This window comes from Thalassophryne amazonica, chromosome 3 (genome assembly GCF_902500255.1).
Source record: "Thalassophryne amazonica chromosome 3, fThaAma1.1, whole genome shotgun sequence".
NCBI classification, from domain to species: Eukaryota; Metazoa; Chordata; class Actinopteri; order Batrachoidiformes; family Batrachoididae; genus Thalassophryne; species Thalassophryne amazonica.
Window position 1 is genome coordinate 58,167,993 of NC_047105.1, and position 27,217 is coordinate 58,195,209.

The window sequence follows — 27,217 nt, forward strand, 5'->3', positions numbered from 1 at the left end:
TAAACAACAGTTTGAAATGTATCCTTTCCTGGTGCATATTTACTGAAGAGAGAAATATTCGGATTTTGAAATGCACGCCACTAAAAACCAGGAACTTCCCGGTGACTCCCAACATTGGTGAAGAAGCAGGAAGTGATCACAGCACCAAAACCATTATCTTAGAGATCTGGCAACTTGCTTCCAACGGACTGTGTGCTGAATTGACGCCCTTGTAATCGCAACAAGGTTGTATTTGTTTCTTCTATTTCTGTTTAACATTTATTTTAGCTTTTAAGTGCATCTATTGTGAATCTTATTTAGCTAAATTTCACCTGTTCTGAATCTTAGGAGTGGTTAGCATTTCGCTAGGGATTAGCTTGCGCGAGCTCAGCTATATGGTTTTTTGTAATCGTTTCTTTTATTATTGTTACCAGTCTAATACTTGTGTTACTTTTTCAGTGTAACTGTTGTGAATTGTAGCTCATTATTCTATTCCTGTGTGAATCTTAGGAGTGATTAGCATTTTTGTTAGCGGTTAACTCGCACTAGCTTAGCTACACTGTTGAATTTTCTAGTGCACAAAGTACACTGCTTTACACTTTACATTAGTGGTGCCCAAACTATTCCAGAAAGGGCCGAGAGGGTGCAGGTTTTCTTTGCAGCCAGACTCCAGCAGGTGATTTCACTGATTAATAACACTTTAAGCAGATGGGATGAATCCATCAGTGAAATCACCTGCTGGAGTCTGGCTGCAAAGAAAACGTGTACCCTCTCGGCCCTTTCTGGAATAGTTTGGACACCACTGGTTTACATTAATCGTGTGCGTATGCTGGCAGAGAGGGTAGCTCTTTTAGAGAGCCGTATCCATAAGATAGAATAGCTTCTTAGATCAGTGGAGTTATGGGATGTTATGGGCACTCCAGGCGAGGTTAGTGTTGGGCCGGCTAGCGTGCCTATTAGCATTCCTCTAGAATCGCTGGCTGTGGATGATGGCTTTCACACTGTGGTTAGGCAGAGGAAGTCACGTAGGGCTTGGTGCCCAGTTGTGGTACTCCGATCACACTCGCCAGTGCGAACTGTGAATTGGTTTTCTCCCTTAGATGCGCCTCTTAGTCCTTTTAGCTCATGGGTGACTTCCACTCCTATCTCCAGGCCAAAACACCGGTGTTAGTGATAGGGGATTCCATCACTCGCAAAGTCAGGCTACAGACGCTGATTGACCTTAAATGCATTCCTAGGGCCAGAGCTCCTGACATTGCCTCTCATCTCAGGGTGCTGACGCTGCAGAAGGGTTGACAGACAAAGGAACATGACACTAGATACAGCCACATAGTTATTCACGTCGGCGCCAAGGATGTCAGGATGAAGCACTCTGAGGTCACAAAAATGGACATAAAGAGGACTTGCGACCTTGCCAGAAAGATGTGTTGGCATCAATTAATAGTCTCGAGTCCCCCCCCCCCGGGTAATGATGAGTCATTTAGCAGGCTAACATCATTAAATAGGCAGCTGGAGGAATTTTGTAGGCTTATTTTTCTTGATAACTGGCCTTCGTTTTGGGATTGCCATGGCTTGCTGATGCCAGAAAGCCTTCACTCTACTGGGGAAGGCGCCGCCATCTTGTCTGCGAACATGGATAGAGCTCTAGCGGGAGGGTACCATACCATACCACACCATACCAACTTTATTTATAGAGCACCTTAAAACAGCCAGTGATGACACAGGGTGCTATACACTAAAACATAAGACAAATTAAAATACAATAAAATAAAAATAAAAAGAACCACTAAAATGCAATTGAAAACATCATTAAACTAAGCCTTGTCAAAAGCCAAGGTAAAAAGATACGTTTTTAAACAAACTTTAAAAATGACCAATGGGGGTGCCTCCCTAACAACCACAGGCAAACTGTTCCACACTCTGGATGCAACAACAGAGAAAGCCCTGTCCCCTCTGAGCTTTCTCTTCATCCTGGGCACTGGCAGGAGCAGCAGGTCAGCCAATCTAAGGGACTGACTAGGTGCATAAGGCTGAAGAAGCCCAGAGAGGTACGATGGAGCTAGACCATGGAGGGACTTAAAAACAAACATCACTCACTCACTCATCTTCAACCGCTTTTCCGGGTTTGGGTTGCGGGGGCAACAGCTCCAGCAGGGGACCCCAGACTTCCCTTTCCCGTGACACACTGACCACCTCTGACTGGGGGATCCCGAGGCGTTCCCAGGCCAGTGCGGAGATATAATCTCTCCACCTAGTCCTGGGTCTTCCCTGGGGTCTCCTCCCAGATGGACGTGCCAAGAACACCTCCCGAGTGATGTGCCCAGGATGCATCCTTACCAGATGCCCGAACCACCTCAGCTGGCTCGTTTCAATGCGAAGGAGCAGTGACTCTACTCCGTGCTCCCCACGGATGACCGAACTTCTCACCCTATCTCTAAGGGAGACACCAGCCACCCTCCTGAGGAAGCCCATTTCGGCCGCTTGTATTGGCCACGATCTAGTTCTTTTGGTCATGACCCAACACTCATGACCATAGGTGAGAGTAGGAACAAAGATTGACCAGTAGATGGAGGGCTTTGCATTTTGGGGCAACTCTCTTTTCGTGACAACAATACGGTAGAGTGAATGCAAGACCGCCCCTGCTGTGCCGATTCTCCAGCCAATCTCACGCTCCATCATCCCCTCACTCATGAACAAGACCCTGAGGTACTTGAACTCCTTCACTTGGGGCAAGGCCATATTCCCTACCCAGAGTAGGCAAGCCATTGGTTTCCTGCTGAGAACCATGGCCTCAGATTTAGAGGTGCTGATCCTCATCCCAGCCGCTTCACACTCGGCTGCGAACCGATCCAGTGAGTGATGGAGCTCATCAGCCGATGAAGTCAACAGGAACACATCATCTGCAAAAAGCAGTGATGAGACCCTGAGCCCACCAAACTGGAAACCCTCCTCCCCTCGACTACGCCTCAATATCCTGTCCATGAATATCACAAACAGGATTGGTGACAAAGCGCAGCCCTGGTGGAGGCCAATCTCCACTGGAAATGAGTCCGACTTACTGCCAAGCACCCGAACACAGCTCTCGCTTTGCAAGTACAGTGATTGGATGGCCCTGAGAAGGGACCCCCTCACTCCATACTCCCGCAGCACATCCCACAGTATCTCCCGGGATACCCGATCATACGCCTTCTCCAAGTCCACAAAACACATGTAGACTGGGTGGGCATACTCCCAGGCACCCTCCAGGATCCTTGTGAGAGTAAAGAGCTGGTTGGTTGTTCTATGACCAGGACGTAACACGCATGGTTCCTCTTCAATCCGAGGTTCGACTATCGGCCGAACTGTCCTTTCCAGCACACTGGAGTAGACTTTACCAGGGAGGCTGAGTAGTGTGATGCCCCTGTAGTTGCCACACACTCTCTGGTCCCCCTTTTTAAATATGGGGAACACCACCCCAGTTTGCCACTCCTTAGGCACTGTCCCAGACCTCAATGTAATGTTGAAGAGACGTCTCATCCAAGACAATCCCTCCACACCCGGAGCCTTCAGCATTTCTGGATGGATCTCATCAACCCCCAGGGCCTTGCCACTGCGGAGTTGTTTGACTACCTCCGTGACTACCACCAGGGAAATTGATGAAAATCCTCCATCAGCTTCCAGCTCTGCCCCTACTATAGAGGGCGCTCCGGTTTGATGCAGGAGTTCCTCAAAATGTTCCTTCCAGTGCCGGATTGCATCTTCAGTTGAGGTCAACAGAGTCCCATACTCACTGTAGACAGCTTGGATGGTTCCCCAGTTTCCCCTCCTGAGGTGCCTCATGGTCCACCAGAAGTACCTTGGTGCCGACCAAAAGTCCTTCTCCACGGTTACTCCGAACTCCTGCCACACCTGCTGCTTTGCCTCCCCCACAGCAGAGGCTGCTGCCCATCGGGCCTGTCGGTACCTTGCAACTCCCTCTGGAGTCCTCTAACATATCTCGGAAGAACTCCTTCTTCAGTTGGACCTCTTCCCTGACCACCGGTGTCCACCACGGTGTTTGAGGGTTGCTGTCCCTTGAGGCACCTAAGACCTTCAGGCCACAGCTCCCCACTGCAGCTTCAGCAATGGAAGCTTTGAACATTGCACATTCTGGTTCAATGCCCCCAACCTTGGCAGGGATGCTAGAGAAGCTCTGCCAGAGGTGTGAGTTGAAGATCTGTCGGACAGTGGGCGCCTCCAGACATTCCCTTTTGACTTGCACTATCCGTTTGGGCTTACCAGGTCTGTACAAAGTCCTCCCCCACCCTCTGATCCAACTCACCACTAGATGGTGATCAGTTGACAGCTCTGCCCCTCTCTTCACCCGAGTGTCCAGAAGATGCGGCCTCAAATAAGATGATACGATCACAAAACTGATCATCGATCTTCGGCCTAGCGTGCTCTGGTACCATGTACACTTATGAGCATCCTTATTTTCGAACATGGTGTTCATTCTGGACAGTCCATGACTAGCACAGAAGTCCAATAACAAACGACCATTGGGGTTTAGCTCAGGGAGGCCGTTCCTCCCAATCACATCTTTCCAGGTGTCTCTGTCATTGCCCACGTGTGTGTTGAAGTCCCCCAGCAGAACAATGGAGTCCGCCACCGGAACCCCATACAGGACTCCATTCAGGGACTCCAAGAAGGCCGAATACTCCAAAATGTTGCACTCACTGATGGGCCCTACATCCGGGCCTGGCTCCAGATGAGGGCCCCGGGCTTCCTCTGGGCCGGGTCATGTTTCCTCTACCTTGTTTTATCATGGTAAAAATGAACCTAAGAATTTTAAAATGGACCATAAACTGAACCAGCAACCAGTGAATTGGAGCCAGGACAGGGGTCATATGCTCTCTCCTCTGAGCCCCTGTCAAAAGCTGGGCCGCAGCATTCTGGAACTGCAGTAATCCAGACGAGATGATACAAAAACATGAATGATCAACTCGAGATGTTTCCTGGAAAGAAAAAGGTTTCAGTGTTGCCAAACACAGTAAATGAAAAAAAAAAAAAGACTACTACTACAAGACTACTAGGCCCAAAATTCGCCACTTCTGTTTTCTTTTCATTAAAACTAACATTAGGACTTTACAGCAGGCCATGGAGCAGGTGATTAGAGACCCTACAAGGCTTATCCAAGGCCGAAAACCAACAATGAATGCCTGTGACCTTCGATCCCTTAGGTGGCACTGTATTAAAAACCAACATCATTGTGTAAAGAATCTTACCACATGGACTCAGGAACACTTCAGAAAACCATTGTCAGTTAACACACTTCGTCGTTACATCTACAAGTGCAAGTTAAAACTCTACCATGCAAAGCGAAAGCCATACATCAACAACATCCAGAAACCATGATGATATACCCTGACTACATCTATTTCTAATAAAACGTGCGCACAATATAATAAAACGTGTGTACATTCTCTCCACATGCAAAACATTTTGCGATGACACTTCCAGGGCTCTGTATGGTTCCTTACGGAGCTCTGGAAGTGTCATTGCAAAATGTGACCTCTCCCGAGTTCCGCAGAACGGCAGTGGCAGCCAGTTTTTTTTTCCACATGCGTGCACGCGAACTAATCGTCCGTGAAGATAATTTTATTAACGACACAGATGTATTATAAAACAAATGGTGACTGGTTTATAACAATGATGACAGAGTTTGAGGGGAGAGACAGCGAAGAACCGCAGCGGCAGCCAGTTTTTTTTCCTTTTCTTTGTTTACATTTGCGCGCACAAACGGGACAGGAGGTCCTCAAACTGGAGCTCCTGCAGCTGCAGTTATTTGCTGCAGCTCCTGCAGCAAATAATGAAACTCCCCGAATTGGGAATGTCTCATGAGGATATTGTGAACCCAGGGACAGCGCCGCTGGCGACGTATGTCAGCTTTCCACAACAAAGAGCACAGCAACTCGCTCCGTGAGAGTCATAAAACGCAGGGAAGACAAAGACAACACATTGGAAATTGTTTTTTTTCCTTATTTATTCCTTTATTGGTTCATTCTACTGGTGCTTATAGTTGATAAAACTTGGATAAAGTTACTTGCACCAGTGCTAGTGCAGTATAAAATTACACGCACCGTTCGAATAATACGTGCACAAACTAGCACATGCACATACTAATTCGACCCCTGATATACATCGCAGTGCTTTTCTCTAAGCAACACAACAGTGTCATTTAGAGACTTACTGTTTAGATAGGATAAAGGTCAATCATAAATAAAAGCAACAGTACTGCTGACATAACTTACACTTCATGAAAGCATGTGCAGTAGTTGACCTAGATCTGACATGAATATGTTGAAACATTTCCAGAAATGCAGATAACTTTCTTTGCATTCACATCCTTATAACAGAAGACAATTCATGACCGAAGTGAGGAGCAGTATTACTGTATTTTAACAGCGTGTCATTTAAATGCAGATTAATATAAAATCCTCCACACTCATGACCTTTAAATAGTAAAAGCTTTCTCTTATCACCATTAAATATAATACTGTATCTCTCAAGAACAACTCTCACAATTTTTTTTTAAGTATTTTCTGCATTCCATCAGCTGAGGGACATAAAGTGATATCATCTGCATATATTTAACAACATAACTCCTCTCTTATTTATTTTTACATTTTCTATATTATCCATTTTATAATTGCATCTCGTGCAATTATACTACATAGACATCTTTATTTCATGTTTTTAAAAAACAAAACAAAAAAAACTGAGCTCATTAAGGGAGTCCCATGCTGAGCATTCATGCAGAACAGCATGAGTGGAACAACATGACACACTGATGTGGAGAATTAGAGTACAGACCAACAAGCGATAAAACTCGTTGGGGACAGAATTGATGGTAAAAATAGCATTTGATTAAATAATGCAACAGATTGAGAATCAAATAAATTATATATGGTCATAGCCTGGATTGCATTACATAATTGATGCAGACTGTCGTACGTTATGTACCGACTGTCAACATGCGAAATGTGTTTAAAAAAATAAAACTGATTCTCAAACCACTTAAGGGCAAATAGTAAGGAGGTGCCAGGGGACAGTGGTGGTGTCATGGCTGGACCATACATGGTGATACATGAATCATACATGTCCACTTTTATTCTCTCACTCTCTCTCTCTCTCTCTCTCTGAACCACAATTTAACTGTCAGAAAAAGTGTTAAGATACCCTTGGGGTCCTTGCTCCCAAAGGGGAGAAAAGATTATAATGTCAAATGTCACATCACAGACTCCAAAAGCCTCAAACAAAAGTGTTAAGAAATGCACAAAGAACAGTTCAAGTCACTCATGCGCTGAACATTCCAGCAGCTTATTCAACCCTAAAATTAGTTTAAGTTTTGAGCTACTTCCACAAGTAGCTATGCTTCACACCTTGGTGAAATATGGGCACTTCCTGTTGTAGTTGCTGGTGTTCTCAGCATTGAGGCATCTAACCGCTGTTTCACACAAAGAGAAATGTGGCACATCGTCAAAATGTTAGGGTTGAGACAATACACTTGAGTCCTGATGTGATTTGTTTGCTTTTTGCAAGACTAGATCATGAAAAAAGGTTTATACACAACAACACTATACATACACACACACACACACATATATATATATATATATATATATACACGAGGTCTGTTAGAAAAGTATCCGACCTTTTTATTTTTTTCAAAAACCATATGGATTTGAATCACGTGTGATTGCATCAGCCAAGCTTGAACCTTCGTGCGCATGCGTGAGTTTTTTCATGCCTGTTGGTTGCGTTATTCACCTTTTTTTTATTGCGAATAAATGTGTGAACGATTTGGAGCTTTGCTGCATCAATTTTTTTCCAGAAACTGTGAGAGACCTCCAGGTGGACACCGTTCGGAAAATTAATATGGCTTTCAGGGACGATTTTATGGGGATTACACAGATTAAGGAGTGATCCAGATGGTTTAAAGACCACCCACAACTGCTGAGAGCGCGTCGCGCTACGAGCGCTGTTCGACAGGCTCAAACCCCGCTGAAACAACCAGATCATTTCCAACGTGAAGACTTTGTTGATCCGGGACGTCGTCTGACTTTCGCAAAAAGGCAGAAGGCGTGGATATCAGCACTTTTTCGGCACATTCCACTGTTACAGGAGTTTTTTTTTCATGGAAAGAAAAGTGGAGGGACGCGCCACGGAGCCGTTCATGACGTGGAACAAAACCACCTTCGTGTTGGTCTCACAGGACGGCTTTCAGGTGGATTTCAGATGGCTGTCGGTTGCTTTTCAGTCGTGTGATTATCCGAGAAATTGAGCATGAGCTGAACATGCCCTGTGAGGCTTCATCACGGCGTTGCTTTGCGCCATGCGGCTGTGTATATATATATATATATATATATATATATATATATATATATATATATATATATATACATACATACATACACACACACACACACACACGAGGTCTGTTAGAAAAGTATCCGACCTTAGTATTTTTTTCAAAAACCATATGGATTTGAATCATGTGTGATTACATCAGACATGCTTGAACCCTCGTGGGCATGCAAGAGTTTTTTCACACCTGTCGGTTACGTCATTCGCCTGTGGACAGTCTTTGAGTGAGGAGTGGCCCACCCTCTCGTCGTTTTTTCATTGTTTAGGAATGGCTCAGAGACTGCTGCTTTGTTTGATAAAATTTTTTTCAAAAACTGTAAGGCACAACTGAGTGGACACCATTCGATAAATTCAGCTGGTTTTCGGTAAAAATTTTAACGGCTGATGAGAGATTTTGGTCTGGTAGTGTCGCTTTAAGGACGGCCCACGGCGCCTGACGGCAATCTGCGCTTCGAGGCGGCAGCGTCTCGCCGTTTCAAGTTGAAGACTTCCACATTTCAGGCTCTGTTGACCCAGTAAGTCGTCAGAGAACAGAGAACTTTCAGAAGAAGTCGGCATGAGGAGTTTATTCGGACATTCCATTGTTAACGGACATTTTGTAATGAAAGAACGTGTGGGCACAGTCGCATGTCGGGCCGGACCCGACCGCAAGGGGTCGCGACAGGAAAAACAACTCCGTTGGAAACCTTAACGGGCAAGTTGGAACATGCCCAAGCTGTTAAACAATTTCTCAGTTACTCACTTGTTGAAAGCCATCAAAAGCCGCCTGAATTTTACAAATGGTTTTCAACACGGAGGTGTTTTTCCTGTCGCAGCGCAGGAAACAAACTTTTCACCGAAAACCAGCTTAATTTCTCGAATAGTGTCCACTCGGATATTCCTCACAGGTCCAGAAAAAATTTTGATAAAGCAACACGCGCCGTCTTGAGCAGCATGTGAAACAAAGGAATTCAGCTGAGAGGGCTGAACCACATCTCACTCAAGGCCTGCCCACAGGGAAATGACGTCACCGACACGCGTGAAAAAACTCATGCATGCGCACGAGGGTTCAAGCATGATTGGTGTAATTGTACATCATTCAAATCCATATAGTTAAAAAAAAAATAAAAGGGTCGGTTTATTATCTAATAGACCTCGTATATACGAGGTCTATTCCTTTGTTTCACACGCTGCTCGAGATGGCGCGTGTTGCTTTATCAACATTTTTTCTGGACCTGTGAGGAATATCCGAGTGGACACTATTCGAGAAATTAAGCTGGTTTTCGGTGAAAAGTTTAACGGCTGATGAGAGATTATGGGGTGTTTCTGTCGGTGTAAGGACTTCCCACAGAGCAGGACGTCGTGCAGTGCTTCCAGGCGCCGTCGTCGGCCTGTTTCGACCTGAAAACATCCTAATTTAAGGCTTAATTCACCCAGGACGTCGTGAGAGAACAGAGAAGATTTAGAAGAGGCCGGCATGAGGACTTTATGTGGCCATTCCACTGTTTAAGGACATTTTTTAATGAAAGACGTGCCCCCAGTCACCATAGCAAGTTTGGTGTGGATTTCTTAATTAAGATCAATCAACATCAATGTAATTCATAAAGAACACATGACATCTCATTTTTGGAGGAAAAAACATTTTAGTCTGTTGTACTTTGTTTTCTGTGTTACAAGGTTTGGAAAGAGGTGTCATTTGATTTACAACAGTGATTTGCTTTGAAGTTATTAATTCCAGCCGGACACTGACTTGACTTGGCAGAGCGGTGCAGCGTTTGGAGCTGTGCGAACGGAACGGAGAACTATTCTCATTTCTTCCCTGCAACAAGACAAGAGTCCCAGTTAGTGACTTTAGTCCACACAAAAGTGACTCATGATTGACATTTTTAAATAGCTTTGAGAGGGGTTAAGAAAAGCAGTGAAGCAATGAACCAACAAAGCAGTGGGTTGGAGTACTGCTTCGTTGCTTCAAGCTTCAAGAACAGCTGCTGCAGAAGCGATTGATTACAGACCCGCTGCAGGGTCTGCAATCAATGTAAAGAAATGATCATTTTCCCGATAAAACACCCTCAAAAACAACGGACGTTCCGAAGGACCGATAAGGGGATCGTTAAGCAAAAAGGCTATTGATGTTGGTGGATAGAATCATTTGTTAGGGTTGAAACGTACCATCAGATCAGAACACACAGCAGGCAATCTGACCGTCACGTCACTCACGTGAGCTCTGTTCCACAGGATGTGGTGTCTGTGCTGCTGCGCGCCGTCCATAAGACACGTGTGTCGGGCAGAACACACGCACGGCCAACTGGATTTTTTTTTATTTATTCCACATAAGCGGCACCATGTGGTGCACCTCTCACTGCTCCTGCTCGATGGACATCGGCACGTGCACGAACTCTCACACCGGGTTTGTGCACATCTGCCTGTCGGCACGATGTTTCATGCGCTAATTTCAAACTGTTTTGCGCTGTTTCGGCGTTTTCATCCAAACTTCGCACTATGTGTGAAAGGGCCATTAACGATTCTCGAAAAGAACCAGTTCTCGATACCTATCCCTTGCACTCACCCTGAAGAACTCTGGTGTCCCCCGGGCGGGGTGCACCTCACAGTTTGAAAACCACTGTTGTAGACAATAGTGCATGCTTATAGTCCAGAATAGCATACACCACACAAGGTGGAATACTTCCAGTTTTGAATGACTCGATTTTCACTCTCAACCTCTAGACGTATGCTTGAGGCCACAAAAATGATCACTGAACCATGGCGAGTATGTTTGCGAGCAGCATTCCTTTAGTGCAGGTACAGCGATTGTGTCCAATGTGCTTGTGAGTGCTGAATTAAAGCAGTCCACAAGCTGTCTGCTGAATGATCATGTCCCGAAAGTGTTGTTAAAATATCAGACAGTCTGGGTCCAAATTCAATTGTCATTGAGGAGGTGATGTGATGCTATGACAAATAAGTGTTTTGTCCCAGTGGACAAGGCAATGAGACTGCAAATCTAATAAGTGAGTGATCTTAAACCACTGATCTAAGAGACACAATGTCAATATTTGAGACGGTCATACCACTAGCAAGGACCAAATCCACTGTGTTTCCGCTAATGTGAGTCGATCCCTGAATGCATCGCTGGAATCTATATAGATTATACATCTATAATGTTCCATGAATGATTTGCAGAGGGGGACCGAAGACTTGCTTACATGAAAGTTGAAGTCACCAATAATCAGAATGTTATCTGCATGGGTTCCCAAATTTGAGATAAACTAAACAAATCCATCTAAGAATTAAGAATATGGGCCTGGGGGCCTTATATACAGTGACAAAAAATCCCCGTTCTTCCCCATTCTGATGCTTGGTTTGAACTTCAGCGAGTCGTCTTCACCATGTCTAGATGCCTAAATGCTTTGCGTTTTTCCAAATGTGCAATTTGGGCTCTGTCAGAAGGTTAATGTTATGTCATATGAGCTACAAATGACAGCGACACGCAGTTGGCTTTGTCGCTGGATGCGTGTTCCTGAAGCGTGCACACTAACATCTCCATAAGATGTCTAGAAAACAACTTCAGAGGTGTTATCTGGTTACAAAAACAGTGTTTTTTTTACATTTACAAGTGTTTATGTCTCCCCAACTTTTACAAAATATATGAAAAACATGTTATGCCCCGTTTACACCGGACTAAGACCTATATAAGGCCTACAAGATCATAACATTTGGTGAACTCTCACAGGTCTTGTCTGGTCTCTGCTGTGAATTGTTATTTGCGTGCACACTAAGCTTGCATTGCAAATGAATTGTGCGAGTGAAAAATATGTCAATATCCACGTTCATTGATGCAACCCCATGTAGAGTCAAATGAGAGTCTGTTACGACCAACAGAATCAAGTTGAGAGGAAAGAGTTTATCAAGACCGATTATGAGACAACTACGATAATTACGATTATCTGTTAACTGGTCGCACAAGTTGTGCAAGTATTTTAAACAATTCAATACACTTGCACACCTGTTGGAGACCAATGGCATCCAAGAGGGCTTTTTTTCCCCAACCATGGAGACCCCATTGTGACCAGCCTGCAACCCCGGTGGGAGTCAGTAAGAGTGACGGCGAGCAGAGGCCGTTTTTTAATTGCAACTCGGTCGTGGACTCGATGTAAATGGGGTGTTAGATTTATACAGAAATAAGCTGATTCAGAGTGTTTTCTGCCATCTTGAATTATTTTGCTCCAGCGGGCTGCAAGCTGATGCCACCCCACCTTTTACTCAGATTGGTTATCGCCGTGTCGCATCGCTCAGTATTTGCATATAATAGACTTCTGGTTTATTTTGGCCCCATCTAGCTGATGGCAGAGTGACAGTTGTTGCTTGACACTGCAAAACAGCCACTCTGACTGAAAATGAATGGCAAGTCACAGCTTTGCCGCCTTCACTTGTAGCTAATGTAACCATATCTTCACTATGATGTCTAAACAACTACCTTTGTTAATTCTATGTATACTACATGTGTGAATAACATGTATGTGACTAGCATTTGACATTCACTATAAAATGCATATTTAGGATCCCTGCAGTACAAATTAGAGCTCTTCCTGGACCTGAGTGGTTACTTTTTTGAATGGATATGCAAATTTACATTGCTGTGGTCTGACTGAATAGGATCTCTCTGGATCTAATTTAGGCACTTTAATGAGCGTCAGAATGTGAAGAATTTAGGATTTTAAATAGGGTTGGAACATACCCATGGTTATCTCATTTATGAATGACGATGAACTTCCATTAATATGTGTGCAAGCTACACTGGAAATTCATAACTTGTGAGCTTGCCTTTCTCTAAGATGGGACATCTTGAGGAAAGATTCTGAGGTACATCTGGGGCTGGATGAGCAATGTGAAATCTCCTTCCTCTAAGTGACAGTCATCAACACAATCACTGACTTACTATTCCACTGGGACTCTACCCTTCACCTCTTTGTTGTCTTTTCAACGATCCTGTCATTTGGAACACTATACTCATTTGATCTTGTGATGTATCTTTTGTTTTGTCTTGTTAGTATGATCATGACAGATGATCAACCCAATGAGTCTGGTTTGTTTCCGTTTTCTTCCTATAATGAAAAAACACTGAAGGAGTTTTTCCTTACTGCTGTTGCCAGTGTGCTTGCTGGGAGTGTGCTTCATGTATGGTGCCTTGAGGTGACTTATGTTCCGCATTCTATGCAAAAATGAAACTGAACTTAATTTGCATTAATTTACAAGAAATCTGGTCAGCATGCCAGTAAATAATGATGCCCTCACCTAACCCTAAAAAGTCATTTATCTTGTCTTCTCTGTTTCCAGAAGATGTCACCACAGTATGTTGATTTGGCACATTTCACACCCATTGTGACATGTCACTCAGTGAATAAGGAGCTGGTCTGCCAATATGTAGACCTGGGTTTGAATCCTGGGTTCGAATCCTACTTACAGTGGGGGAAATAAGTATTTGATACACTGTCAATTTTGCAGGTTTTCCTACCTACAAAGAATGGAGAGGTCTGTAATTTTTATCATAGGTACACTTCAACTGTGAGAGACAGAATCTAAAAAAAAAATAAAAAATTCCAGAAAACTCCATTGTATGATTTTTAAATAATTATTTTGCATTTTATTGCATGAAATAAGTATTTGATCCCCTACCAACCAGCAGGAATTCTGGCTCTCATAGAACTGATATTTTTTCATTAAGAAGTCCTCCTATTCTGCACTCTTTACCTGTATTAATTGCACCTGTTTGAACTTGTTACCTGTATAAAAGACACCCGTCCATGCACTCAGTCAATCACACTCCAACCTGTCCACCACAGCCAAGACCAAAGAGCTGTTTAAGGGCACCAAGGACAAAACTGCAGACCTGCACAAAGCTGGGATGGGCTACAGGACAACAGACAAGCAGCTTGGTGAGAAGACAAAAATGTTATGATTATTTATTAAGTGGAAGAAACACAAGATGACTGTCAGTCTCCCTCGGTCTGGGATTCCATGCAAGATCTCACTTCGTGGGGTAAGAATGATTCTGAGAAAGCTCAGAACTACACAGGAGGACCTGGTCAATGACCTGAAGAGAGCTGGGACCACAGTCACAAAGATTACATTAGTAACACACGATGCTGTCAAGGTTTAAAATCCTGCAGGGCAGCAAGGTCCCCCTGCTCAAGCCAGCACATGTCCAGGCTCATTTGAAGTTCACCAGTGACCATCCGGATGATCCAGAGGAGGCATGGGAGAAGGTCATGTGGTCAGATGAGACCAAAATAGAGCTTTTTGGAATCATCTCCACTTGCTGTGTTAAGAGGATGAGAACAACCCCAAGAAAACCATCCCAACCGTGAAGCATGGGGGTGGAAACATCATACTCTGGGGGTGCTCTTCTGCAAAGGGGACATGATGACTGCACCGTACTGAAGGGAGGATAGATGGGGTCATGTATGGCAAGATTTTGGTAAACAACCTCCTTCCGTCACTAAGAGCATTGAAGATGGGTCATGGCTGGGTCTTCCAGCATGACAGTGACCCCAAACACACAGCCAGGGCAGCTAAGGAGGGGCTCCGTAAGAAGCATTTCAAAGTCCTGGAGTAGCCTAGCAGAAGATCTGCCTGGAGGAGTGGACCAAAATCCCTGTTGCAGTATTTGAAAACTTGGTCAAGAACTACAGGAAATGTCTGACTTCTGTAATGGCAGACAAATGTTTCTGTACCAATTGTTAAGGTCTGTTTTTCTAGGGGATCAAATACTTAATTAATTATTTTTAAAAAAATCATACAATGTGATTTTCTGGATTTTTTTTTATTTTATTTTTTTTACATTCTGTCTCTCACAGTTGAAGTGTACTTATGATAAAAATTACAAACCTCTCCATTCTTTGTTGGTGGAAAAACCTGCAAAATTGACAGTGGATCAAACACTTATTTCCCCCACTGTATGCTACCTGTGTCCTTGGACAACACACTGAGGTGTGACAATGAAGAAATGAGACTATGGCAACTGTTAAAACCTTGTTGGTTCTGAATGTAATACTGTCCCTTACAAAGAACAAAATCAATATATTCCTCAGTTTAAATTTAATAAAATAAGGAATTAACACAGATATTATCTAACGCAGCGATGCTCATGATTCAATGCCAATTGGCTAACTACTTATGTCACTGTGTTGTGCAACATCTCACCACCATTCTGTGATAATATTATTCATTTCTCTCACTGTTTCTTTTTCAGGCTTTTATGTAGCACACTGCTGTTACGCTTTTTCACGCAACTAGAGGCGGCACAAACATGGAGCAATGTTTGTTGAGACTTGTTGGGGAAGAGCCAGAGTTCCTTGGCTAGGCCATCACAGGAGATGAAAAATGGCTCTTCCAGTATGACCTAGAAAACAATACTGCAAAAAAGAGGTCTAAAAACAAGATAAAAACACTAAATGTGAGGGAAATTATCTTGCTGCATGGACAGACTGGCTTCCTGTCTCTGTGAGGTCAGACTTTAAGGTTCTGCTATTAACTTATAAAATTATTCATGGACTAACACCTCCCTACTTAGCTGACCTAATGAAACCCTACATACTGGCCCGGGCTCTGCGTTCTCAGGGCACAGAACTATTTTGTGTCCCTAGGGTGAATAAAAAGTCTGCAGGTCACAGAGCTTTCTCTTATCGTGCACCTGTTTTGTGGAATGATCTCCCTGTGTCCAATAAAACAGTCAGATTCTGTAGAGACTTTCAAGTCCAGACTTAAGAAGCATCTATTCTCCCTTTAGTATGGATAGAATACTGGCATTGTATGACATTATGCTTCCTATCCTTTAAAAGTCATTTCATAAGCAAAGGAACAGCTCTTGGCCTCAACTTAAATTCTGGGTCTGTGAGTGAAGCTTAGGGCTAGCGGCCGGCGATCACCTTAATAATTTCTCTGTTTTCCTGTTGATTTACTGCTGATGAATTATACCTTAGGTGTAGTTTTTTTTTTCAGCTGACTGATTCTGCTCCTTTTCTCTCTGTCCAAGGTATGAACGATGGATGGATCTGAACTGAAGGGCCTGGATGAACTGTGAAGTGGAAGACCTGAGGCAGGTGCTGCATGTTACAGACTTCATGTGAAAGGCCCACTGATGGCATGGACAACCCCTGCCTGTGGTGCTGATGCCTGTGTGACTACACTCATGAGTGCAAATGATCGACTGTGGCAGTTGCAAAACGGAATATGCTCGAGGACTGGATCTGAAGAACTTACTCTATGGAACATAATTGTTAAGATTTATGGCAGTGATAGGTTGCCCTTGAATGCTCAACGTGGATTCGAACTAATATTCATGCTAATCCTTGTCTGGCCTGCAGTAAAGCCACAGTTTTAATCTGTCCAGATTATTGTGCTGGGTCAGAAGCAGGACAACGTCGGCATTAGGGATGAGTATTGATAAGATTTTATCGATATCGATGCCATTATTGATTTCGCTTATTGATCTGATTCCTTATCGATTCCCTTATCAATACCTTCTGTGAATTTTCTGTGTTCTAAAAGTAGGCTTTACAGGTTTTCTATGTCAACAACATTTTATTGAGTCTTAAAGTAAATAAATATGAAATTGGTCACTGGATCCTTGATCTCTGAACATAAATAAAATCTGTACATGGTGGATCCTTCATCTCTGGACACAAATAGAAATAAAGAAAATCTGTAGTTTTTGTCAAAAGCATTTCCTTTCAGACATTAATGGCACAAAGGTAACTCCATACCTCTGAGCTGAGCTCAAACGGCTGCACTGCACATCAGGATGTATTTCAGGGGTGGGCAACTTGTTCTAGAAAGGGCCAAGAGGGTGCAGGTTTTCTTTGCAGCCACTGACTGCATCAGGTGATTTCACTGATTAATATCAGTTTGAGCAGATGGAATCAGTTAATCAGTGAAATCTGGAGTCAGTGGCTGCAAAGAAAACCTGCACCCTCTTGGCCCTTTCTGGAACAAGTTGCCCACCCATGATGTAATTCATAAAATGTGGACGACGCTTCATTTTGGGAGAAAAAGTTTTTGTTTGTTGTCTGTATTAGAACGTTTGGAAAGAGGTGTCATTTGATTTAAAATGGTGATTCACTTTGAAGTTATTAATTCCGACCGGATTCTATCTTTTTAACTTGACTAGGCAGAGAGCCGCACAGCATTTGGAGCTGTGCAAACGGAACGGAGGACGATTTTCGATTCTTGCCCACCGCAAGACAACAGAAGCCGTTGATTACAGACCCGCTGCAGGGTCTGTAATCAACGTAAAGAAATGATAATTTTCCTGATAAAACACCCTCAAAAACAACAGCCGCTATTGATGCTATTGATGTCAGTGGATTGAATAATTTCTTAATAATTCTTGAAAAGAACCGGTTCCTGATACCCATCCCTAGTCGGGCACTTCTACTTGATTAATCGTGGGGCTGCTTTAGAACTTAGTATTGCAGTTCTATGGGCCATCCTGCTGTATCACCTGACAGGACAAAACTGCCAACAAAATTAGTAAAGTGATCAAAAACATTTGATTAGGTTAACTGTACTTGATCAGTCAGGATCCAGTCAAGCCTGGAATAATGTTAAGTACAGTGGTGTTGTGCCGTGTGAATGGAGTTAGTGCAGCCTAGAGGATGGTGAGAGGATGCCCATGAGGCTGAGGGGGCTTTGAAAGGTAGGCATTTTAGAGAGGTAGCAGATGGCCCACATTAAAAGCAAAGGGCCCTTGTGACTTTTTCTATGGTCCTGCAGAGATCTGGGTAATTAAATGTGAAATTTAATCAGAGTCCTCAAATTAAATGTCCAGCTGGATAGTCCTGCAAGAATACTACTGACTACAAATTTACCTAAGGGAGTGTCACGCGTGGATGTATAATTCTCCGATCAGTACACACTATCACACGGTGATATTCCAGGTGATTATTACCACTGAAGTATTCCATTCACAGTTCTGCCAGCAGGAGGCAAAGGGACATCCATGCGCCGTCACAGGAGGGTCATTTTTATAAAGGGCCCCCAGAGGAAGCAGCAGAAAAACAGTGAAATGACAGGGTGCATTATGAAACCAGTGGATTTAACAGCTTACTGTGGAAGCCTGTTTTCTCCACAAAACAAGAAGCAAAGGATGAAAAAACTATACAAAGGGTCAAAATTTTCAGATACTGAGACAATGTGAATTTTTAAGTAAATTTATTTCCTTCCTTTACATCAAAACTATGATATACCAAGAATATCAAGTAGAGCTGCAACAGTTAATAGACTAATTGATGATTAAGAGTGATTGAAAACTACTTTGCTGTTCGATGAAACATTTCGGGTCATTAATAAAATCCAAATGATTTTCTTAAAAGGAATATTTTCTGGCTTATTTTATTGTTTCTTTACGCCTCTCTAACAGTTAACTGAACATCTTTGGTCTGCAGACAAAACATCTGAAATGAAGCCTGGCAGAGTAAAAAATGTATGATACAGACAATATATCTGCTGACATATATACATAACAAAACAGCAATGACTCCTAATATTTTGTTATTGTTTTGTTGTTTTTTTTATAAAGAACTATAAATCTAATACACAACCAGCAGATGTCACGCTGCCTTCTCTCAGATTGGTAGTCACTGTGTCACATTGCTCAGCGTTTGTATAAAACAGATTTCTCGCCTATTTTGATCCCATCTAGCTGGCAGCATAGCGGCCGCATGTCTCTTGTCTCTGTAAAACACCCACTCTGACTAAAAATGAATTGCAGCTAGTCGCTTTGCCACTGTCTCTTTGACTCTGTCTCTTGTAGCAAATGTGACCAAGGGGTGATGGGGTCCTAGCCATGCTAGACAATATTGTCAAAAAAGTAACTGGAGCACCTACTACTGGACAAACTACATAATGACCATTTCTAACAGTCAAAGTTGTTTGAAATTCTGTTTGCTGGAGATCTGAAAATGGGGATTTTTTTAAAGGGCGTATCACTACAGTGTGTATTAACAAATTTAAATATCTGATGATAACAGCTTGATCAAAACTTGTACGTAAAACAAAAGCTCCAGTATTCACATCCATTTCAATAAGAAAAGAACGTCTTTCACTAAAGGACATTAATAATTCCACGTGCATGTATTCTGGTTGTAGACGTAATCGAGCTCATGTGCATGTGTTTACTTCCCCACATGCATGTGCAGATGCACAGAAAGCACAACAACGTGGTTGCGTAGCTACAGGAAGTTTGTAGTCCAAGTGATTCAGACAGATTTGTCTGAAATCAACAGAAACATGTCACAACAAAGCAACAACAAGGTAAATTAAAGTTTTCTGTGAATATTTACTGAAATTTTGACTGTGCACACACAGCATTGTGTTGAATTAAAGGGGAACTATGCAACTCTGGTGACGTTTTTGCTCCTCTTACAGTTCGGAGTATATATGTCACAAATCTGTTGTAAAAACTCACTGCCAGCCCTCCCCTCTCCCCTCGCTGTCCATGTGCATTTGTTTTCAGCGCAGCCGGTGACTGCAACCCACTGCTCCATGTCTACTGAGGAGGACAGTGATACTCATTTTAAGACAGTGTATATTTCTATTGTGTTAGCATAAACCTAAACATTACAGGGGGAAACAATAGGCCAGTAAACGTTACTGCTTACTTCCGTTTATTTTCTCAGCTTAGCTTAACTCAATGGAAGCCTGACTTAGGTTGACTCGTGTGTGTGTGTGTGTGTGTGTGTGTGTGAAAGTGACTCCTCGCATGCTGTTTTTCTCTTCTTCACTTTTTCTGAGATCACTTTTCTTTGCTTTTTCGCCAGCTCTGCCATTATGATGAACATGTAAGAAATAAAGCCATTGTTGACTTGTTCGTATAACTGCTAGCTAACCAGTGCCTTGATGGGAGGCATGTATGTATTGTAGTGCCATACTGTAATTTGTGTTTCTTGTGAGACCCGACACTTTCACATTAAAAGGAACCAGGTCGGTGTCCCTGAGGTTGCGATTTTCTGCTACCAGATGCTTGAGGAAAGCTTCCATTTTCCCTGGAACAAGTCGTTTCATGATTATAATTACTCTGAAACTGTAAAATGAAAGTAAACATGGTGCATAGTTCCCCTTTAAAATAAAAGTCCATAAAGCTTGGCATTGTTAGAAGGAAACAGTGGCAGCGCCAGGAAATATTTGTTGGGGGGGCTGGGGTAAAAGTTGGTGGGGCTCCACAAAATGTCGTCGAAATGAACAATATATAGTAAATTGCTTTATAAATACCAAGGTATATGTTGTAGTCACCCGTGCTCCTCTAAAATGTGGTATCAATGGACACACACACATCACTTAGAATTTACCAGTAATAAAATTATAAAGATAAGTGAAGTGATTTACAAATATCCTTTGATTTGTACACGTGCTTTGTGATCCACAAACACAAATTTCTGATTTGTAACTTGCGTGTGGGTTTTTACAAATAAATGTTTATTTGCAAAACTGAAAATTCTGTTTGTGAAGGGTGATTCGGCATTGGTGGATCACTGAACACACACTTTGCTCAGTTACGCAATACTGAGACATTTTCAGCACAAAACTGCAGTTGAGATCCACAAATATGTCATATGTCAGTTGCTATTCACATTATTGGCAGAATTATTGGGGAGCTGAGGGGGGGCTTGGCTCATTATTGGGGGGACTTAAGCCCCCCCAAGCCCCCCCTTGGCGCCGCCACTGGAAGGAAAGCAGGAACAGCACTGGCATTGCCAAGCAGGGCTAGCTGGATACCTACAAATTGGCTACTATCAGCCCGCTGCTGGTTACCTCCTGGATTATACAGATGCTTGTGACAATGTGGATCCACTTGGCACTTGCTGGTTTTGCACAGCTTCAAAAATGAGGCAAGTTAGTGGCAAGCAGTCGAAGAAGAGTGACATGAAGGTGCTATAGTAAGCAGACAGCCCCCTCTGTTGGCCGTAATGAGCACAACATCTAGGCTGTTTTTAATTAAGAGTTTAAAAAGAGCCACTTGGTGGCTGAGCTACTCCCAAGTCTCCATCAAAAACGGAGACTGTCCCTAGAACACAGGGATGTCTGATCACCCTCTTATTGATGTAACTGATCAGGTATTAAATGTACTGAGAAATGTTCCACGCCATGAAGGCATATCTCTTTAATTAAGGGTGATCAGAGTCCACGGTGGACGTGTTGGTGACCGGGCGCGGGGACCCCGCCCCCGCTGTCCCCGAGCTGCTCCCGCCCCTGCAGCCTTTCTGTCCGGTAGGATGGGACCAGCAGCAGCAGCAGCCACCGCCGCCACATATCCGTGCACGTCTGACCGCTGCTCCACTTCCTGGATGGAGGAAAGAATGGGACATTTCCAGCTCCACTTTTTCTTTTGTGCACACTGACGCCGCGGATGAAACCATTTGACGGCGGCCACGTGCAGTCAATAGAATCCGATCACTTTGGTCGCGGTTAAACAGAGCGACTAATCGCCGTATCGATCCCGCTGGACTTCGGGAATGTCGCTGCGTGGAAGCCCGCTGCAGGCGCGGTGGAGTCAGACACGTTACGAGCCGCTCTCGCACAGACGTGGTGCGCACAACGGTTTTATTCCTCGAAGCTGAAGCCTGTTCTCGGACCGGAGGCGAACAGATTCGTTTTTTTTTTTTTTTTTTTTTTAATTAAATAAACACTCTGCTGTCTTTACCGTTATAACTTTAATGCGCTGCGTTCGCGGACACTTTGTTCGAACTGAGGTCGTGTACATGTGATTTTTTTTTTCCCTTTTCCTCCCCTAAGAAGAAGAAAAAGAGACTAAAAACTTTGTCACTCGTTGCCTTCTTGTTGCTCCCTCGATGAGTATTCTAACATGCAGAGAATACGGGAACCGAGTTGCTGGTGGATTTTATCTTTAATGTTTTTAACCTTGCCCGAACACAAAGACTGTCATCCTGGTAAGTACTTACAACATGGACTCGCTGCAGCTGCTTGTTCTCAAAATGTTTTCCCATCACAACCACGGACATAAAAAGGAAAGTCCCCGAATAAAGAGATGTTTTAAAGGCAGGGTTTAGCCTGTTACAGGGCCGAGCCGTGCTAAACACCAACATGTTACCGCCGACACTGTTGTGCATGTTATTGATTAGTCATCTGGACTATGGCGCAAGCGTTAAGCTAAACATTTAGCATCGCTTCTGGTCCCCCAACACACATCCCCCCTCCGCTCTTTTAAATACGAAGCTGCGTGGATATTTTCTAGCCAACAAACATCGAATTTAAGCTAAAGAATGCTCGGAATCGTAGTAAATATCCCGTACAATTCCTGAGTGAGTTGCTGACATATTTAGTCTCCTGTGTCTTTCCCCCCCTTTTAGGCTGCACTTCAGCGTGGAATTTGCCAGGATTCCAAGTATTTTTTTTTCCCCATGTTTTAAATTTGGGCACTGAGTGTGCTGTCATGTGTTAAGTAGAAAGGAGGATGAGGGCGATAGTCAGCGCTGTTGTCTTACAGATGGATGTGCGAGTGATTAATGGAGCTCAAATGTAGTCCTGGAAGATTGGTGATCAGTTTGTGAATGGTTTCAATATGTAGGAATTCCACCCAGAACAGATGGCAACCCAACCCAAAAGAAGTGGATTTGTGATATGTTGGGTAACTGGTTCCCCAGGGGCTGGATACAGCTGTTACCTTTCAGGGCCCAGTTTCATAAAGTGTAATCTTGTTCAGTTGAATAATTTCACTTAGTTGACTAATTTTTTGACGTTATTTGTTGTACAAAGCACTTAGTTGGCTAAAGTTTTGTGTTATCTGACTAAAGTTTTTAGCCTGGTACAGAGGAGGCTAATCTCATTTTAGCCGACAAACCTTCAGTGTCTTATCTCAAAAAATGGTGGTCATCATGTATAACCACTTGAAGGAACTCTCGAAAGCACCCCTACGTCACTCGTATTCCTCCAAAAGCAAAGTTTCCTCTGATTTTGTCCATGGTTGTAACAGACAACTCTCATGTGACGTATTTCACAGTTTGCACATGAGCCACTGGGCGTCTCTATTATCCTGAGCAGTGTTGTGTGCACAGAAAGGCTTGCCGAAAGTGCTGTAAGCATGTAGAAGAAAAACTGCTAGGATAAAGCTGCGCTGATACTTGCATGACTTTGATGCATGCACTTGCACACACGTCGTCGTGAAGATCCCACCCGCCGTGTTCCCAGCTGGATGCCGTGCTTTGTTCTACCGCCTGCCACCTGCATATATAAAATAATTATTTTGTAGCGGATTAATCATTTTCTCTGCAAGTTGTCTGTTGAAAACAGCTCTAATCATTTCCTGAATCAGGACTGCTCCAGCAGCGCCTTGCGTGTGCTGAATGAGCTGGAGAAAGCATTTGGAGCCGTTTAAAAAGGTAATTATTTGTCACGTTTACATTGTCATGGCATGGCATGTTCTTTCCTTCTTGTCTGCAGCTGTTGAAGTATGTTTATGATAGATTTAACATTTCATTATAATCCGTCAGACGAGCTGTGCTCTGATGCGATCCGCTGATGCTGATGGAAATGGTAAATGGACTGCATTTATGTAGCGCTTTTCCATTTGCATCAGACGCTCAAAGTGCTTTACAATTATGCCTCGCATTCACCCCGATGTCAGAGTGCTGCTATACAAGGTACTCACTACACACCGGGAGCAATAGGGGATTAAAGACCTTGCCCAAGGGCCCTTAGTGATTTTTTTCCAGTCAGGCGGGGATTTGAACCAAGGATCTTCTGGTCTCAAGCCCAACACCTTAACCACTAGACCAGGGGTAGGCAACCTGTTCCAGAAAGAGCCATGAGGGTGCAGGTTTTCTTTGCAGCCACTGACTCCACCAGGTGATTTTACTGATTAATATCACTTTGAGCAGATGGAATCAGTTAATCAGTAAAATCACCTGGTGGAGTCAGTGGCTGCAAAGAAAACCTGCACCCTCATGGCTCTTTCTGGAACAGGTTGCCTATCCCTGCACTAGACCATCACCTCCCTCACTTCTTTACTCTACTTGATGAGCTGCACATTCTCTTTGAGCAATTGCATGTGTCGGCGCCCCTCTCATGTTCACTCTACACCCATTAAAGACCATGTCCTGCAAGTGCGTGAATCAGTCATGCAAATGTCAGTGCACCTTAAGAGCTAAGCACGTCTTTCTGCAGTTCGAAAATGTAGATAAAGCCAGTTAACGAAACAAAGGCTGGATAGTTATGACAACGACCGACTCATATATATATATATATATATATATATATATATATATATATATATATATATATATATATATATATATATATATATATGCACTGTAACGTAGTGTTATGAAATATTAGCGTTATATCACATTTCTTATTCAAACATGACACCTCTGCCATAACACTACAGCAAACGTATAATGTGTGCTAATGAAATTGGCATTGTTATCAATATAAGTAATTAGCTCAGTATAGACATTAATGTTAGCGGCTAACTAGCCAATTAGCTTATTGAGACGGCTGTCCCTCTTTGTCAGAATCAGCCACAACGCTTTTCCTTCTCAGATGCTCCTGTGTTGCCATTGTACTGTCGTGGAAGGCGAGTTCTGCCTTGCAGATTTTGAATTGGATGTTTTTCTCTTTAATTTATTTAAAATGCTCCCAAACTTTAGAGCTTCATTGCTGGCTAGTCGTGATATTGTTTTGGCATCATTTCTCCGCTGACATCAGGACTGACCCGGATTACACCTACTGCGCATGTACATCAAGGACTGAAAGGCACGGAGGCAGTTTTGAGAGAAAAACAAAGGTTAAAAAATAAATGATGACATTGGTTGTTAAATTAGTTACTGATGATGATGATAGTCAATCTAATTGTGACTAGGGATTGGTATTGATAAGATTTTATCTATCAGTGCCATTATCAATTCAATTCCTTTATTGATACCTCTTGTGAATCTTCAGTGTACTAAATGTAGGCTTTATAAGTTTTCTATGTCAACAACATTTTAAATTGGTCACTAGATCCTTGATCTCTGGACATAAATAAAAATAAATAACATCTGTAGTTTTTGTCAAAAGCATTTCCTTTGAGACATTTTGGCATGAATGTCACTCCATACCGCTGAGCTGAGCTCAGCCGGCTGCTGCACATCAGCGCAGGACGTCTGATTTTGGGAGGGAAAAAAAAAACATTTTGATTGATTGCAGTTTATTGTTTGTATTACAACATTTGAAAAGAGGTGTCATTTGATTTAAACGGTGTTTTGCTTTGAAGTTATTAATTCCGACTGGGCTCTATCGTTCTAACTTGACTCGGCAGAGAGCCGCGCAGCGTTTGGAGCTGTGTGAACAGAATGGAGGATGATTCTTGTTTATTTCTCACAACAAGACAGGAGTCCCAGCTAGTGACTTTAATCCGCACAAAAGTGACTCACGATTGACATAGTCAGGGATGAAAGTGATGAAAAACAAAAAGCTGAAACCTAAAATTATCCCCCAGCACCACCTGCACGAAAATGTTTGAATTCTACAGTAGAAGCTCTGAAATGCAATCTGGAACTATTCCAGACAATAAACTGCAGTGAGTACAGCATCCATTTAGGTGAGGAAAAAAAACCAACTTTCCTTATTCAAATTCATTCCAGTAGTATTCTGCTCTTACGAGGATGCAGCAGTTTTCTAGCTTGGCAGATAGTTCTCTAGGAAGTCACTGAAGAAATTATCAAATTGAAAATATGGTTTGACTGAACCAAATTGCCATTAAACTTAAATAAAACAGGGATGAAGTGGAGGTGTAAGAGTCACTAGGTGTTCACAGGAAACAGTTATTTATTTCTATATTTATTTATGTTCATTTTTAGTTGGTTTTATCTTTTCTGTTGTGATTTGTTTTATCAGGTTCTTTTTGTCTTTTTCTCTAAAATTGTATTGTAGCATTATTAGTTGTTGTTGTTGTTGCTGTTATTATTATTATTATTATTATTATTATTATTATTAATATAGAAGTAAAAATAAATTTAAAAAATTCCAATTTGTAATACATTTGTCTCTTACAGCAACAAACGCTGAGCCATTAATTATTATACAGAAAACAAATGCATACAAACGTGCTGAGATGCGAACAGCTTAATGCTAACTTTAACATTGAAAACGCCGTAGACATGCTAACACGTTAGCATCGGTCCTGTTTTTAAGTTATAAAATACATCTATCAACTGTTTCAGAAGACCATAACAGGTCGGTTTAACATAAAAAAGGTAAATATTACTTACAGACATATGCTCTTTGGGGTTTTCATGGGGAAAAATTAAGATTAAGCGAAATAAAACAAAGAATCAAATCAAATCAATTTTATTTATATAGCGCCAAATCACAACAAACAGTTGCCCCAAGGTGCTTTATATTGTAAGGCAAAGCCATACAATAATTACGGAAAAACCCCAACGGTCAAAACGACCCCCTGTGAGCAAGCACTTGGCAACAGTGGGAAGGAAAAACTCCCTTTTAACAGGAAGAAACCTCCAGCAGAACCAGGCTCAAGGAGGGGCAGTCTTCTGCTGGGACTGGTTGGGGCTGAGGGAGAGAACCGGGAAAAAGACATGCTGTGGAGGGGAGCAGAGATCAATCACTAATGATTAAATGCAGAGTGGTGCATACAGAGCAAAAAGAGAAAGAAAAGAACCAACGAAGCAGCAGATCGAAGCACTGCTTCGTTGATTCAAGGTTCAGAGCAAAGCCGCGCTGAAGAAACAGTTGATTACAGACCCGCTGCAGGGTCTGTAATCATTTTCCTGACAAACACCCCCCAAAATAACAGCCACTCTGAATGACCGATAAGGAAATCCTTAAGCAAAAAGGCTATTAATATCGGTGGATTGAATCATTT

At 42.8% G+C, this 27,217-nt stretch overlaps 1 protein-coding gene across 2 annotated transcripts in view; it reads left to right on the forward strand.

Moving 5' to 3' along the window:
• The first annotated feature begins 21,597 nt into the window (after positions 1–21,597).
• Positions 21,598–27,217, forward strand: part of ca16b (carbonic anhydrase XVI b) — a 435,606-nt gene continuing 429,986 nt past the window's right edge. For both annotated transcript variants that reach the window (XM_034166391.1, XM_034166392.1), the window contains exon 1: positions 21,598–22,283. In XM_034166391.1, coding sequence (XP_034022282.1) covers positions 22,199–22,283 — 85 coding nt within the window. In that variant the 5' untranslated portion in view covers positions 21,598–22,198. The remainder of the gene's footprint in view (positions 22,284–27,217) is intronic.